At 38.7% G+C, this 17,504-nt stretch overlaps 1 protein-coding gene across 3 annotated transcripts in view; it reads left to right on the top strand.

Moving 5' to 3' along the window:
* The window catches only part of fcho1 (FCH and mu domain containing endocytic adaptor 1), a 68,962-nt gene that overhangs the window by 22,127 nt on the left and 29,331 nt on the right, over nucleotides 1-17,504 (top strand). For 2 of the 3 annotated variants that reach the window (XM_033964720.2, XM_055221090.1), the window contains 3 exons: nucleotides 10,618-10,709; nucleotides 15,348-15,422; nucleotides 17,198-17,339. In XM_033964720.2, coding sequence (XP_033820611.1) covers nucleotides 10,618-10,709; nucleotides 15,348-15,422; nucleotides 17,198-17,339 — 309 coding nt within the window. Of the gene's footprint in view, nucleotides 1-10,617; nucleotides 10,710-12,109; nucleotides 12,209-15,347; nucleotides 15,423-17,197; nucleotides 17,340-17,504 lie in introns of those variants that run through there. The other variant, XM_055221091.1, reaches the window with a different exon arrangement.

The following is a 17,504-nucleotide window of genomic DNA, read 5'->3' as shown; positions in this document are numbered from 1 at the left end:
CTTTGTGAATGTTCTGGATCCAAACGGCCCTGTGCCGGGTTGGAGTGGTTCCCCTGTGTCTGCGGCATATAATTAACTAAACTCCTGATCAGTTGAACACAGAGCAGAGTGTGTGGAGAGGCTGGGAGGATGCACAGGGAGCTCACATGCTGCCTGAACTGACCAGACAAGTAGAGCCTTGAGCCAAAGATTTGAAGATGTGAAGATTTGAGAGGGGAACAAACGCAAACAAGGCTCCAAAAGGCTCTTCACAGACTTAGTCCATCTGTCACTGCGTCTGCTGGTTTACACTTTCCCTCAAACACAAAAAGACCACAACATACAGATGACAAAATGCGCCGAGTCAAGTTATTATAACCAAGGCTGAGCGCAAAAACATCTCGACGGAACCAAGCAGGTGACATTTTGGTTAGAGACTTCCTGTGTCATAGCTCTGCACGTTTAACCACAATCAAATCGAAATCACAATTTGAATGGGCACAAATAAAGGCTACAGTTATTTAAGTACCGTAATTTGCTCCAGGGACAATAAATATCCAGTTTTATTCTGCATAAAACTGTTAACCCTGTAGTATAGATCTGTACATTCTTGTTTTAGTGTTTCGGTTGATATTTCAGTCTTTTGGTCAATTCTTCTGGACCTATGTTTAAAATGTGAACTTTGAACAGAATTTATTAAAACAGAAATTGCAAATCTAATCTCAATTGCAAAGCTAAAGATAAATTGCAGTTAGATAATCTTTTTCTATACAGGCCGCATACAAATAGGGCTGAACATAATGTCACTTCAATTACTGCACTACTTCAGCACAACAAAGCATTAATATCCCACATAATAACAGCCCTGAACTAGACCTTTAAAGCCCTGGAGCTGTCCTGTGTGTGGACCGGCCCACAGGCACCTGTCAGATACACCTGTCAGACGCTCCTGTCAGGGGCCCTGTTTGTGCTGACTCACTCTCACTTATGTGCTGACGGGGCAGACCCATCCCAAAGAGGCTAACACACGCACAGTATAACAGTACACACTATATCAACTCAGTAGTCAGTTTTATTGTGGGCACTTTGTTATTTTTCTGTACAACTATAAGATTTGAACTGTAGGACATTGAATAAACAACTTCAGTCACTCATTATAAAAATTTTGCTTTTTATTTATTGCAGCTCTTTAACAATAATGACATTTTTTTTTGTTATAATCCTGTTTATTGCAATTCTGTTTAATCCGGATTATTGTGACAGTGGCATAAATTAATTTCAATAAAGCATTGTTTATTGTCTATATTTTCTTCAGCAGTATCAATATATACTCACAGAATGTTGTTATTGTGACAAGCCTCCACGGACATACAGCAGAGGGACAAAGAGCGGTCAGTAACATCAAGTACTATAGTAATGACCTGCTTATTTTCACACTGGTATTCAGTATTTGTGTTGCTGTTGTGATCAATAAGCAATATATTCAGATATCAATATATTTTCATCTGTAGCAAAAATTTAAGTAAAATGGCCTGTCCTGATAACACATTCTGAAGCAGGATATATTGCTACAAAGATAGTGATAAACGATAATATTGAAACTACTCTATGCCACTGATACAACAGCAATAATGCGAGATAGTCGGGGTAATCGTTTTTTAAGTGGAGAGTGTCATTAAAAGATATGAGTAGCAACAAATAACCATAGCCATATAAGTCACAACCTTCTACAGCTCAAATGTTATTGAATTACACAAAAAATACCCTGAATCTGCCCACTCACTTTTGCAAAGAAATTGTTCACTTGATAAATCCGGAGCCCCAAAATATATTGTTCCAGACGATAAATCAATGCTTTTTTAATTCATTTATTTATGTTTATTTATACAGGAAGAGCCCAATGACAGCACTCAAACTCTCCTTTTCATGGGTGCCCTGTTAAAATAGAGAAAAAAAGACAAAAAAAACAAACAAAACAAATGACAATATAATATTTAAAACATTACAAACAGGGGTAGGTGTGAGTATAAATGTTTATCACCAGATTGTTAAAGTGCATTTGTGGCACCAGAGTATCCAGTTTTGCTTGTACTTTAAAATGTTTTCCATTTTCAGGAACCAAAATAACCAAAAGATTTTTTTTACCATTTCAGTTCTGGTGCGGCCAGTTTTTCGGCGTAGGCAATCGTGAGATGTTGTATTAAAAGTTCTCTATAAAAGTTCAACAAACAAGTGAGCTATTCAGGTGGTTTATCAAGTAGCCCTTTATGACTACATTTAGTGTTATTCTCTTCTGACACATATGATAATTTTCGTGACAGGCTTGATTATATCTCAATTGAATAAAGTATGTAAGAAAACTACTAGTATTATCATGTTTAATGTGTGTTTTAGTTGTTTTGTCTCAGTGCTGTGTTTGGGCTGCAGGCCTGTGGAGTAACTGTGGTTTCATATGACCCACATCAGGAATGTCCCAGACACTGGAGCCTCCACACACTGTAACAGCTCTGTGGACCAGGGGCACAGTTAAAGTGCATCTTTAATGGGAGAAGGTGAAAGGAAGAGCATCAGTGGTGCTTTTAGTCAGATGTATTCTACTTAAATTAACTTCAATTCATGTCTAAACTGGGAAAAGTGGCATTAGTTAAAGCTACTTCAATGCTGTCCTATTGAAATGTGCAAAAATGTGCCTGTGTTGCAGTTGAGGTTAAAGTGAATTAACTATGGAACTATCACTATAACCTTGTTTCAAGATTGTAGTGCAAGTGTGTTTTATTTTTCAGTCAGTAATTAAAATAGACATTATTTATGCTGAACATCAGTGGTGAAAGAAGTACTCAATTTTACTACTGGAGCGAAAAAGTATCATATGAAAAAAGTCTACTCAAGTAAAAATGTTAAAGTGCTCGCTTAAAATGTACTTAAAGAGTAAAAAGTACTTTGCACAGATTTTGAGATCTAATCATGCTTCAAATGTAGTGTTGTCTAATAAAGATTTGTGGTGAATTTTGTTCAACAGAAACAATTGTATTGATATTTTTTTCCTAGCTGTTTTATTTGTATATTTTTGTTTGCTCATATGATGAACGTGATCAAAATAAACCCTCGGCTTTTTCAGCAGGACTCAAACAGTAATAAAAAATACTTAAACTTTTCAGTCCTGTTTGAAAATGTAGAGGAGTCGAAAGTATAGATACCCGCTCTCAAATGTAAGAAGTATCCACTTTAAAATCTACTTAAACTACAGATACCTAAAAATGTATAGTTATGTGCAGTACTTGATATATGTAACTCTCCAAAAACTGTTCTTTATTTCAGATTTTGGTTGGAGATTAAAATACCACATGACTTTATCCACAGAGTGCATTGGCCTTTTCATGTTCCTGTGTCAGTTTGAGCTTGTCCTTCTTCTGCTGTACAAAGCATCTTGGAAGTACTAGTTAAGTACTGGTGTTTTTATGTCAAAATGTCAGAACAGTCAAGTTTACAAATGTGGGAGTTTGATGGAGGTTGTTTTTCAGTTCGATATGGATTTTGCTTTGCCCATAATGTTCCACCGTATGCCTTTAAGCTTGTCTATCTAAGCTGAGGTGGGTTCTGTGGAGAGACAACCCAGCTAAAGAATGCATATTTTAGTTTCATTGAATATATGAAAAAAGAGATACTGTGGAACTTTCCAGCTAAATCAATAACATCTCCATGGACAGAAGCAGGTGGCCAACTCTACACCAGAAAATTCACCTTTCACTTACGTAAAAATGATCAAATGTATTTTCTCTGATATAAAATTATTTGTTTGTGTGATATTTAGCCACCAGTTTTAAGGCACATCTATTGCCATTCAAAATTCAAAATCATCAGCTTGAGATACTGTTTTGGTTTTTTTTGTTTTTTTTCAATACAGACCATGAAAAAAAAAATAAATAAATCCCCTGATATCACTGATCCTATTTCAGCTCATACATTGTATCCTAAGCCTTTTATGTCAGTCATATTGTTCAGTTCATTGTTAAACCTGTGATAGCAGTGATGTCGTACCACTGTTTTACCTCAGGTTTCTTGGTTGTAATTATATTCCGAGCAGGCAGAGGGAAGTCTGAAGTGCAGCTAATTAGATTCAAGTGAGCACCGTCAGAGGAGCGGGCTCTGGAGATGAATAACATTATGTCTGACAGTTGACTACACGAAAGAGAAAGGAGGCATTCTCTCTGTGTACTATGGACAATCAGTTTCTTTACTTAATGCGTTACGAGCCGCAGGAAATGAGAGTCGCCATTTACTGTTGTATTTTCAATATTAAGGCCTTTTGTGATTTTTTTTTTACAAGTTACTGCAGCTAAATGAACTACAATATGTACTACAAATACTTATACTAGTACTTCTGGATAGTGCTACTGCTAATACTGTGACTTTATTTACCCAAAATTGCAGTCACTATGTAGTATTACCATAGACTGTACAAAGAAGTGGACTAAGTGAGTGTGACCTCACCCACAGTGTTCTGTTCCAGCCAAATGAAGCTCGTCAAGGCTAGCAGTTATAGTGTTCCATATTCCGAGTTCCATATTTGGAATTCCAGCCACAAGTATCATAGCAACCAAAGAGCCAATCCAGAGCAAGGCTGTTGAAGGTAATGCCCCTTCCCACCACTGGTTAGGTAGGGGCAGTCACTTTGCAACACTGTCAATCAAACCTGTTGCTAGTGCTAGTGGGAGTGGCCTTGGGGAATGAAGGCATCTCATTGGCCTGTTACTAATGTTCATATTTTAAATTCCAGGCACAATTGTACAAATATTTTAAGACCAAAATGAGGAGAGTAACTGCAGCAGTTATAGAGAGAGGCAACGTTTTTTCAATATTAAGTAAACTGGAGTCGATGGAGCCGGAACCGTGCATGATCACTTCCTGTTTGGAACACGGCGGCTAGTAGGTTAGCTATGTTCATTTATATATATAGTGTAGTGTAGTAATAACTAATCACTATGCACTATCACACTTCTGCAACTGCACTTCCTACTGATTCTGTGACTCAACAATCACTAATCAGTGGATAGCAGCAAGATGTCAGTGAAGTCTTGTCCAGAACGACGCCGATTTTAGATAAAATGATCAGTCGTTTCCATCTATTTTAGTCAATCAGGGCAACTTACGTTTTCCTGTCAGCATCATCTAGTACAAAACAGTACATTTATTTTTGAATTGCAGGAAGTTATTAGTGTAATTGTCATGACATTCCAGCGTTGCATTTTCTTCCCATAACTCTTGCTTTTTCACAACTTCACGTCATTGTGTTGCCATGGACACAACTGTTTATTCTTGGTCAGTCCTGTTTCTATTCCTGATTGGACATTTTAACTGCAGTTCAGGTGCTGTTAAGTACTTTGAAACACGGAGAATGCAAGGACAAGGTTGCATTGTTACTGTTGTGGTATAAATTCTATTAGGCCGAGAGTTGAAGAGAAGAGACTCAGGAGGTAGGAAGTTTTGTTATGACCCGGCTCAGCTAAGGACCAGGGGAAGTCACAAACAAGATGGAAAATTGTAAAACTGAAGTTATAATTTATTTAAAAGGAATGTTACTGTAAAAACATTCCATTTTACAGCGGGCAGATCCTTTTTAAAGGTGTAGCAGCCGCGGATGAAGGCCCAGAAGTGCCCAGGCTCTAGGGTGTTGCACCAATAAGCACATAGGATCCAGGAGCCAATCAGGTGCCAATTTGTGAACAATGCACCAATCGCAGGAGAGGCCGTTTCTGTTTGCAAACTTTAAACCAATAGGAGATCAGCAGCAGGTTCGACTCATGTGGCTGTAGGAGGAGCTGGAGGTCGTAACAAGTTTATTGACCATCAGTAAAAGACTCGGCACCTGGAGACATGAACTCTCAAGACACTGTGATGGTGCTGTCCATTCCAGTGCAGTCCAGTCTGGCTTTGCTTCTGTTGTAGGGAGTATTATACTTCTAATGATGTAGGCCAAGATAACCAGAACCGAGCTGGTAGTAAGCACAGAAATGTCACAGTCACATCTTAACTAATACATACATGCTAGTGGAATAAACCAATGGAGATTTTAAAACTACTGGAGTAAGAATTTGATCCATAGATCTTTTGTTCATTTTTTTTTTTTTTTTTTTTGCTAACTCTGGTTAACCCAATAGTCCCGCTACCAGCCTGCAAAAAAGGATGGCATAACATAACTTCCTTGTCAAAGCCTCTAAACAATCAAAAATAAATTAGATTACTCACATCCGATGTAACTGTTGACATCACATCTCAATAATCTAATAACTTCAGAAATCAGATAATGATCAGATTTCTGCTGTGCCTGTAAACTGAGCCAGTGTTCTGCTCAGTGCCATATCAAACAAACTGGCATCATTTGGAGTCTAAAAGTTGCTATCAGTGCATAAAAAGTGATTTAAACCTGTCTTTCTGCTGTATGGTCTTTCTGCTGTATGGACTCCTCTCTCCCCAATCCCATTATCCCCCACTCCATAGAGAGAATAGGGTTTTGTAATGCCCCACAATAGGAAGAGGTCATCTGCAGGTCTGTAGTGAAATCTCTGACTAATTACTCTTGGTTTTGTCTTTTTTTTATTCTATAGTTAGGCTCATGGGACTTCACAACATTGTAGAATGCCTCAGAATTCTGTGGTAGCTGTTTAACTGTCAGATGCAGATTTGTTGATCTGGTTTATGGTTAATATCTCTGTAATTACTGGGCCTATTTTCATGAAACAAAAACTGGCACAAAGTTCAACATCTTCTTTGTCATTTATCAATTTTCACAATAGCTTCAGGGAGTGATTTGAAAGGACTGTGAGACATGAGATTAAAGGCAAAGTTTGTCTTGCCCCAGTACACATATATTGTATAAACGTCAGTCCATTGTGTCCTGTCTGCACTTAATCATAAAGCCTTTTCTTGTATGATTATCAGGAAGTGCATTGTTTGCATACTTGTTGTTAGCATACTAGTTATTGTTAGCATACTTGTTGTTGTTAGCATACTCATTGTTGTTAGCATACTAGTTGTTGTTAGTATTACTATGATGGCAAACTCTAACCTTGAGCAGCAAGATGGATTCTCGCAATACTTATGAGTTCACAGACTCACTAGAATTCATCTGGGCATGTTCCCGCTGTAAGGTTAATCGGGTGGACCAATCACAATCACAAAACATTGTGATGTCAATAGCATCCACAGATGTACTTCAGCCTATTTATGTGTCAATAAGGGCTATTTTGTTTGTGGAAAACGTGCAAAGGGCAAGCACTGTTCATTTGTGGACAGGGAAGGTGTCTGTGCTTTTCTGTCAACTGAATGTAACAAAAGTTTGATTTTACTGCTCGTCCTGCTGTTGTGATGCTTCGACCAATCAGATTCAAATAATCGTCATGACATTCCGTATTTTCCAATCGCTTTCTGTGAGAGACATCCCAGATTGATAATGTGTAGTACTCAGTTCAGAGTGACACACATATCAATCTAACATGAGCCAGGTTAGAAAAACTCACCTCAGGTTTGAAAGTTGGGAAATGCACTTATAAACTCACAGTGAATAATAAGGACGCTCGAAAAGCCTAAGATAAGTGATGAATAACTTTGGACCACTGCTAACTGTGTTCTTCACATTTTTAAGATTTATATATCAGGTAAATATCAGGTACAGCGCATGCCATTTTTGCATATTAAGTTTGGGTATTTCATAGAGTTGTATAGACCCTTGATTCCTAAAACAGAACATGAACAGCGGCGGTTCTTTGTAGAAACGTGAGCTGAAAGGTGAGCTGTCCATCAGAGCACCTGTCCTCCGCTCTGTCCTCACTCTCTCGGCTGTCAGCTGTATACAAATGAGGCTTTAATATTACGCCGCAGCCTTGGTTCAGTCAACAGTGCATGGTAAAAAAGTGGTGAGGAAATTTGAATATTAAAACAACATGTGAGAGTGACGTTAATGTTTGGTCACTAAAAACTAAATAATAAACTAATAGCAATAAAACTGATTCTGAAATATTTGTCGAGGATATTACTTATTACAGAATTTTTTTGCTAATTGGTAAAACGTTATAATATTTAAGCAGACTTATTATGCAAGCAGCGTAGAGCAGCCGTTTGAGTCCAGCACCAGAGTTCCACTGTCCAGAGCGAGTCAGCCATAGAGTAAAAGCTGAAGTTAAATCTGTCAACTGGACAAAACGTTGTAGAAGTGAAGACGTTTCGCTACTCACCCAAGCCGCTTCTTCAGTTCTGGTCAGCCACAGAGTAGTGTCCGGCAAGAGCGCTCCCCAGCCCCACCGAGCCAGTGAGCCATCCGGTCAGTGAGTTAGTGCGGCCTCAGACAGATTAGCCTACCGCTCTGCCCCTGACAGACACATCCACGTTCTCAGGCCACCCAAATCCTCACCAGCCCTCGGTCCTGGCTGCAGCATACATTCATGCACGCACATTTGCACAGGACTTTTGAATGGATACTCTTCCCATAAATATTATCTGATACCTTTCATTTTGTCTGTTGGTAAATTCTGACCGCAGGGTGCAATTCCCACTCTTATGTTTTTGGCTTGTCTCCTTTGGCATTCCAGTCATTCCCCTGGTACCTGGGAACTGCTGTCTGCGCCTCCGAGATATTTTTAGGTTTGGGAAGCAGCTGCCCGCCAGCCTCTCCATCTGTGACTGTGGACTCTGCTCTTTGTTTAACCACTGGGAGCATATCCCACAGCCCCGTTTTCTCACATTTAAAGGACATTTTGGAAAGTAAATCCATAACCCCCACCATCACCCTGGCCCTAACCTTAACCACAACCCAACAACTGTGAAAACAGGGCTGACCACCCCCCCCCCCCCCCCCCCCCCACCACCACCACAGACTAAATCTAACCAAGGGGTGGTGATAATGTGGACCTATTTTTGAAACTTGAAAAGCCTTTTTTTTTTCAACCAAAACATAAAATTAAAGGGAGGAGTAAAAAGTAAAATCTTAAAAGTGGTATAAACAGCTTGTAGTAGTTTGAAGTTTGTTTTATGTGTTAAATGGAGATGTAAAGGATCTTCTTTAGACAGGTGTCAATTATCAAGTGTTTCTGTGTTTCTGTAGACAACATTGCAACATTGCAACATTGCAACATTGCAGAACTGAAGAAGTGGCTTGGATGACCAGCAAAATGTCTTCACTAAAAAACTTTGTGTCGAGTTGACAGAATTATTTTTTTCTTTTACCATTGCCACATTGGCTATGTCTACATACATATGTTTTCATTTTTCACAAACAATAGTCCACATTTTCACTAAAATAAGATGAAGGACATCAGTCAGCGTCACCATGTTTCTGTGGTTCACTTGAGCTCTTCGCCTTTGGCTTCCGCACAAACCTCAGTGCTGGCCTGTGATTGGTCCCCTAACCAGTGACTGGGCACCAGTTCCAGTGAGAGAATGCCAAGATGAACTCACAAATATCGCGAAAATCCATCTTGCTGTGCAAGGTTAGTCAGAACCTGCACAAGTGTGAACAGTCAGAAAGAAATCAGATTACTCACATCAGATGTAACAGTTTACATGAAATTCTAATTTCAGGAATCAGATAATTCAATGCAGATTCTTTATGCATCGGTGGAGAGGGACGCTGGCAGGTGCTTTACTCTCAACCGGATCGAATAAAAGTTACTGTAAATTTCAGACTATAAGCCGCTACTTTGAACCCTGAGCCTTATACAGTGCGACTTATTTATAGATTTTTCTGGCTAACAGCCACCGGGGGGCACTCTCTACCAGTAAATGCAAAAGTGAGACAGACGTGGGAAAAGATTATGTGCTGAAGAATACACTAGTTTTGATTTGGAACTGTAATTTTGCGCATCATACACACACCCTCATCGTGGAAAACACATGAAGAAATGCAAATGATGCAGCTTTTAAGATAAAGGCAATGGATCTGGCCTCAAAGAAGGAAATAGAGCCACTACACGTAAGCTTGACCATCAAAGAAGGAAATGGAGTCACTGCACAAAAGCTTGACATTAACGAATCAATGGTGCGACATTGGTGGCAGCAGCAGTAAGAACTTAGTCAATGTAAAAAGACGACAAAAGCTTTCAGACCAAATAAAAGCAGACGGCCGTGTTGGGGCTGTTTTATTTTCTAAACATGCAGGTATATTTATTCCGTGTTGATGGCGTGTGTACTGCTGATTTTCGGGTTTAAAAAAATGTAATTAATTAAATTAAACAATACAAAAACAAAAAAATAACTGTATGTTTTTTTGTGTGTATATATCAGATGTTACAACATGAAAAACTGCGGCTTATATATGTACAAAATTGTGATGTGGTTTAAATACAGGTGTGCTCTATAGTCTGAAATGTATGGTAGATTTTTTAGCTTGTACCACTTCCACCGTTTAGATTCAAATATCCATCATGACATTCCGCCTTTTCCCGATCGCTTCCAGTGAGAGTCGTTCCAAATTGATAAATATGTATGAAATGTATAATGGGCAATCTAATGTGGCAAAGGCAGAAATGAAACCTGTCAGAGTTATTTTAATATTCATTGTACTTTGTATATAAATGCACTCAGTGATGAGATTTTTTGCTCTTTCACATTTGCACTAATATTATTTTTTCATCTATTTTTTTACAGGGGGAGAAAAATGCCGGTTTCGACGTGCTCTACCACAACATGAAGCACGGCCAGCTGGCAGCCAAGGAGCTCGCTGAGTACGTCCGTGAGAGGTAAGTTTGAACATGAGATGAGGAGGTGCTTCTGATACAACTCACATGGAACAGGCTCCGATGTGCCAAGTCTTCACAGGTTTATCTAAGAACATATTTAAGAGCATTGCTTTGTAATTAATACTGTTGCAATGCTTGGTTAATTATCATTAACAAGGGGGTATTCGAAAAGGAAAGTTATCCACCTTATTCTGGAAGTTACTGTGAATGCCGCCATAGTCATTCGGGTTGTATTATTTCACATAGAGTTGCGGATCTTCACAGCAAATAACTATATCGATTACAATATCATATTTTAGCAAAATCTTTCTCCAATTCTTGATTTAAATTAATTGGATTTCCCCTAAACTGGACGTGCCCCCACAAATCAAGTGGGGTTTAGTAGCATTTATTCCCACTTTTGGGCGGAGTGGAATAAGGTCAGTAAGACTTGGCACATGCAGTATGTCTTCCGGTGTCCAAGCCCAATCTAACCATGCCCGAGCACAAACAGCACCTAAAGCAGGGGTGTCAAACTCAATATGACTGTGTAACTGCCTATCTGCTGATAAACTGACATTTTAAGACAGTCATACATTTTAATTTACCTTGTCGCGGCCACATAAAATGACATGGCGGGCCTGATTTCACCCCTGGGCCTTGAGTTTGACACATGTGACCTAAAGTGTTTGTCTAGTGTGAGTGCAGACCTGCAGCTTCAGACTTTGGCACAGAGGAGCAGGTGGGCCAAAGCACCGCTTGGTTACTCATGTGCTGATGTTACTCATACGAGAGAAAGTTAATTAACGCTGCTCCAAAAATGTCCAAAACACACAGCGGATCTGCTCTTACCTTAAATAGAATAGACTGTGGACAGCTGACACTTTGCAGACTCTCAACTTCTGCTGCCCTCACTGGTCCATAGTTTTGTTAAATCCAAACCTGACGGAGGATCGTGTCACAGCGGGACTCATATCTATATTCCCTACCGCTGAGCTCGAGTTCAATTAGGGAATCGAAATTGCAATTTGAATTGACGTTATTAAATCGCAAAGGCTGCATTTTTTTAGATAACAGAATGTCCTCTGCACAGACCAAAATATCATGTCTTTTTGTAGAAAATCTTGTTGTGCTTGTACTTTAGAAAACTGGAACTTCCTCGCTGCACCCGTCAACCCTCATTTATTTCATCCAATGTGTGATTCAAATTGACCTATTAAAGCCCTAGCTCTGACTGTGTGGCAGTAACACGGGGAAATCACTAATCAACTCAGCGTGGGAGCCCAGCATGGCCTTCAGTCACTGCCACACAGTCCACGCTCACAGCATTGATCTGCTCCTGATTGAGAAAACTGATTCAGATTTCTGGTAGAAAGAAGTTTAATAATTTTTTTCCCCCGGACGACAGCGAGGGACAATCAGAGCGAGGAAATGGAATGGTGAAGCAGCTGGAGATTCTCACAAACTCAACCAGGCAATCAGAGAGACAAATGACTCCTGCGTCTGTGGACTTTTCAAAGGTCACTGCTATAATGTGATCAGCAAAACAAAGAACGAATCAACATATCACGGGCCTCCTAGCACTATATGTGACAATTTCCCATTATTGATACTTTGCAACTACTGTCATCAACATTTTCTGGATGCTAACTGAAGGCCCGTCTTTGTCTGAAAGTTTGTTACTCAAGTTGAGTTTGGTTTTAACACAATCTAACCATAAAGAACTGACATACGTAGCTGGAATTACAACAGATGAGCTGATTTGTGCTGTTAAAAAGTCACTTTCAAATAATATTTCAGTCATAAGCTAGCTAACATAAGCTAGCTAGCATTAGTCAACATCTTTTTCAGGTTGAGCCCTTGTATTGATCACAGTCTCCTGAAAAATTGTTGTTAAAATACATTGTGTTTTTTCTAATAATTAAAAAACTATAGTTGGCAGTGTGTGCTAATGTGTGCTTCGCGTCACCATGGTAACTGCTGAACATTCTGTCGTAGAAATACATGTAGAACAACCCCAGCGTGATATCACTGCAAAGTGTCAATAGGTGCACTATGTGACGTCTCACGGGGAGGATCTGACACCCGTTTGTCTCCATGAAGCTGTTATTGCTTTGCTTATATATTCCACAGTATGGCATTACAATTAACTTGAGCTGTGGAGACAAACAAGCAGTTCCACAATGTTTCTCAAGGTTTTTATGAGGAATAAAACAAATGCAATCGAATAAATGCAAGATAAATGTGTACCTTAATGCCATACTGTGGAACATTCTAGAAAAAGTATTAAAATCTCCATGAAGACAACAAGGTTACATAGTGTACCTATAATAATAATAAATCAGCCAGTTAATTTTTACTGAAACCTTGAAGCCATATGGGATGAGAAAATTTATTTTTTGTTTTAAAAATAGTGTTGCAGTGTAAGTTGCAAAGCCCTGATTCAAATTATATGCATAAATAAATACTGGAAACAATGATAAGACATAAACCATTCTTTCACTCATTCATATTTTCACTTATATTTACATATTTTACATATTATTAATTACGTTACTTTAAAATTACTACCACTGCGATTATTGACATGTTTTAGTTGCATGTTCCACTATGATTCACTTATTTTCTTTGCAGTCACTCTTATCAATGTATTTTTTCTAATCAGAATAGTTTAAATATTTACCAGGTCAAATATCTCTGGCATAAATAAAATATGTCCTCCCATATGCTGCCCCCATTTTTGCACTGTGGCATAGTAATAGCTTCATCAGCAGCACAGCCCAATGACAATAACGACATTTGTTTATACTGAAATACATTTACTGCTGCTTTCCCGTTCTGTTCAACCCAGCAGGACTATTGGGTCTTTGTACAGATGGTATTAAAGTTTTATGACCGAACATCTCAACATATATTTTCAGACCAAGGTTATTGCAGCATGTACCCACCTGCTCAACTATATCAATGCATTGGTCTGGTACAGTGCAATTAGTGTTTGTCACTGTTTGTCCGAAGGTTTGTGGTACGAATCCAGTTATCGACATAAACATCATTGGTTGAGCGGTCAGATCTACTGAACCACAGGTTGGCCGTATGATTCCAACCCCCACAGATGAATGTTGTTATTGTATCCTTGGGCAAGACACTTAAGCGGTAAGCGTTTCCTTCATGCAAACCGCTTTGAGTGCCATGAAGGTGGAAAAGCGTCATATAAAAATTTGACTATTTGCCATTTACCAAGAGTTCATTTGCAAAAACAAGTGCGATTTGAAAGTTCATACGTACACTAGTGGATGCAGACAGTCGGAGTGAGGAGAGTTAAGTGTCTTGCCCAAGAGCATGATGACAGTTTTCATTTGTGGAAGCTGGAATCACACCGCCAACCTGTACGTCAGTGGATCTGGACCGCTCAACCAATGATGTTTTATGACGAGAGCGGGATTCGAACAGCCAACCTTCAGATCAGTGAACAAACGCTCTACTAACTGAGCCACCCCTCTTAAATTTGTTGTTCAAAAATCGTGACAGTCTGTACCAGTGCAAACGATGGTTTCTAACACAGACAGTGGAGGAGGATTCTGACGTTGGGTTAAGTAAACTTCACATCACAGTGTAACGAATGAGACCATTAGTGGAGGTTGTAAATGTGACTGGACTGCATTAAGTACTGACAGTTTAAAGAAGGATTTACTCTCTTCTGTACTTGTATAAACTGTTTAAATACTCCTGTTTGTGCTACTGAAAAAGGATGAGTCAGTCCTCCTGCTTTCTGTTCTAATGCAGGAGGGTCTGGGACGTGATGCAGACTGAATAAAAGCAACAGTCATATTTCTGGACCACCTAATTGTAGCCACTTATTTGCACGTTTCTTAAATGTGTGCGACTTGTCCTCGTAATTCTTCTTCTCACAAATGTTAATGGTCGTTTAAATTGTGAACTTTGAATTGAATCCTATTTTTGGAACATAAATGCAGTGCTTGATGTTCAAAATGGCAAAATTTGATATTCTCAGCCCTATTGTATTATTGTTTTTTTGTGCTTATTTTTATGTTTTTATTATTTTTATAAATGTATTTTGCACTTATATTTTGTGCTTTTGATCAACTATGTATACAAATAAGGTTTTTATAATGTTTATTTTTTATCTTTACTTTACAGGGAGACCCAGTGAGAGCACTTAGACTCTTTTTTATGGACACCCTGTTCAAAATTTAAACATTAAAAGCAGATGCAGGTGTGAGGTCAAGGGCGCACTAACTTTTCTGGTCTGATTGTCTTAATAGTTTGGTATGTTCCGCAGTATGGCATTAATCCGTCTCCATGCAGACAAGCAGGTGACACAGTTAGAATTCATGTTTTTCAAGGTATTTCTTTGTCTCCAACTGAATCATTGAAAGAGAGGTGTGTTTAATGCCAAACTGTGGAACTTTCCAGACTAAGCAAGAACATTTCCATGGAGACAAACAGGTGGCGGACCCCTCACCAGAAATGTCACATGTGCCTTTAAGGTTTATCACTTTATTAATTGAAAGTAGATGAGTTTATAGACAGAATATTCAGGAAATGTTTTATATGTTTTTAATAAGACAAAGTAAAATATAATAGAATCTTTTGATCAGTGAATCTGAATAAATCTAATTGTGTTTTATGTTTTTGCAGGGCAGCTATTGAAGAGAGCTACTCGAAGTCCATGAGCAAACTAGCTAAGACTGCGAGTAACAGCAGTGCACTGGGGTAAGTAGCACAGAACTGCCCCTCTCGCGTCGGTAAGGTTCCGCCATATGTCCTGTCACTACGGCAACACAATTATAGAGCATACAGTATGTCAGCGTATGAGATATGAATGAGAACCATCTGTGTACACCAAATGTGCATATTCATAATTTACACATGGCCTCACTGATATGACTATTGTGACCCTCCCTTTAAGGCAATGTACCAAGTTCATATCGATAAACACAAGTGTAAATGGACAATGTACCGGTAAATATGGCTGTATACATATACTCCATTCATCTAAGCATGGACAATATATCATATAAATGGACAATGTAAACATGGTTATATACATTTACTCCATTAATCTAAGCATGGACAACATATCAGTGAAATCAAAATCTGACAATATATGGAGTGTTTTCATTATTGGTCAATTTATTGAAACTCAAAATAATATTATTATGTCAATTGAATTGTGTTCTTTCTTTTTTGTCAAAACGTTTTGTGATCATCCGACCACCTTCTTAAGTTGTATGATTTTACAGACACTGGTTGTCTCCAGATGCAGTTACAGGTGGTGCACAATTAGGCTGTGACCTGTGACTGTGTTGCCAGATAAGATGGTATTCATCAGCTTTTGAGAAGGAAGAACGTGCTGATTTTGCTCCCAAACTCTGTAGGATAGTCTTGAGGACTGCTCTATAAATCTGTTTCTTATAACAGCCCTATTTGTAATGTACTTCAAAATGAACCATGTTCACTTTATTCTCCAAAGCACTTTCTTAATAAATCTTGCAATTTGAACCATAGCGACAAGAAGGAAACTGTTTCAGGTTGGACAAAATGCTGAGTAGTCACATCCAGGAGCCAAACTACCTCAAAATAGTGATGAGCTGTGTCTTTGCAGCAATTCTCAGCTTTTTGGAACAAGCCCAACGTGGGATTTGCACCTGTCAGGAGTTTTACCGCTATACACAGACTGTGCAGTCTGTGTTATCTGCTCCTTTCCTCATACCATTCACCATTCGCTGAATAAGCTGTAAACATTCAAATAGAGAAGCACCTTAACTGTACGTTGTTAGAAAACACTCCAGCTGGACAATAATTACATTAAAATCGATTACACATGAAGAATTAGTAATGAGTCAATTAAGAACATCTATTTGGATTCCGTTTTATTTAAGGTGCACTATGTAACGTTTTGATGAGGCATCCACCATTTGCTTGTCTTGCTTGAGAAGTTATTGCTTTGTCACAGTATGACATTAAACTTTGATATCTTACATTGTTGTACCTTGAAAAACATGTATCCTTACTGAGTGGGGTTGCCTCTCCACAGATCCGATTATAGGCAAAGCAATAACATGTCCATGGAGACGTACAGGTGGCAAACTCTTCACCATCAAGTTTCATAGTGCTCCTTTATGAAAACATGTAGACCATTGCAGTTTAATAGCAACAAGAAGTCAAAATAAATATACTGCACTAGATTGATAGACTGTTTGTTTTTTTTTGTAGTGAAGAGTCCGGCACATACTAAAAATGTTCTTGTTTTGGAACAGGAATGTACCACAGTATGGCATTAAATGTATCTGCGGAGACATGAAGATCGCACAAGCAGGTTAAGGTGTAGGTCAGAGCTGTGGAGAAGCAATTTTATGTGATTTATTTTCATATATTAATAGCGTACTGTGGAACATTTCAAATAGAGCAGTAACCTCTCCACGGTGTGTACCTTTAAATCTGCACACTTTTATGTATCTGTTCATCTGTTTTGTTTGTTATTCCAGGACGTTTGCTCCGATGTGGGACGTGTTCCGGGTGTCTGCAGACAAACTGGCCCTGTGTCACCTGGAGCTCATGAGGAAAATGAACGACCTGATCCGAGACATCAACAAGTACGCAGAGGAGCAGGTCAAAGTTCACCGCAAGGTACGCTTAAATAAACCCTGTGTGCACCATAGGGCCAGAGCGATTAACTATTTAAAACTAAATATCTGAATATGAAAAAATCCTCAAAATGTTGCATAAAACCCATTAATATTGCATATTTTACAACATTTTTTAATATTCCATTTGTCTCCATGGAGATGTTAC

This window comes from Periophthalmus magnuspinnatus, chromosome 4 (assembly GCF_009829125.3).
Source record: "Periophthalmus magnuspinnatus isolate fPerMag1 chromosome 4, fPerMag1.2.pri, whole genome shotgun sequence".
Taxonomy (NCBI): domain Eukaryota; kingdom Metazoa; phylum Chordata; class Actinopteri; order Gobiiformes; family Gobiidae; genus Periophthalmus; species Periophthalmus magnuspinnatus.
Note: the sequence above shows the minus strand (reverse complement) of the source record. Positions and strands in the feature narration are given on the sequence as shown.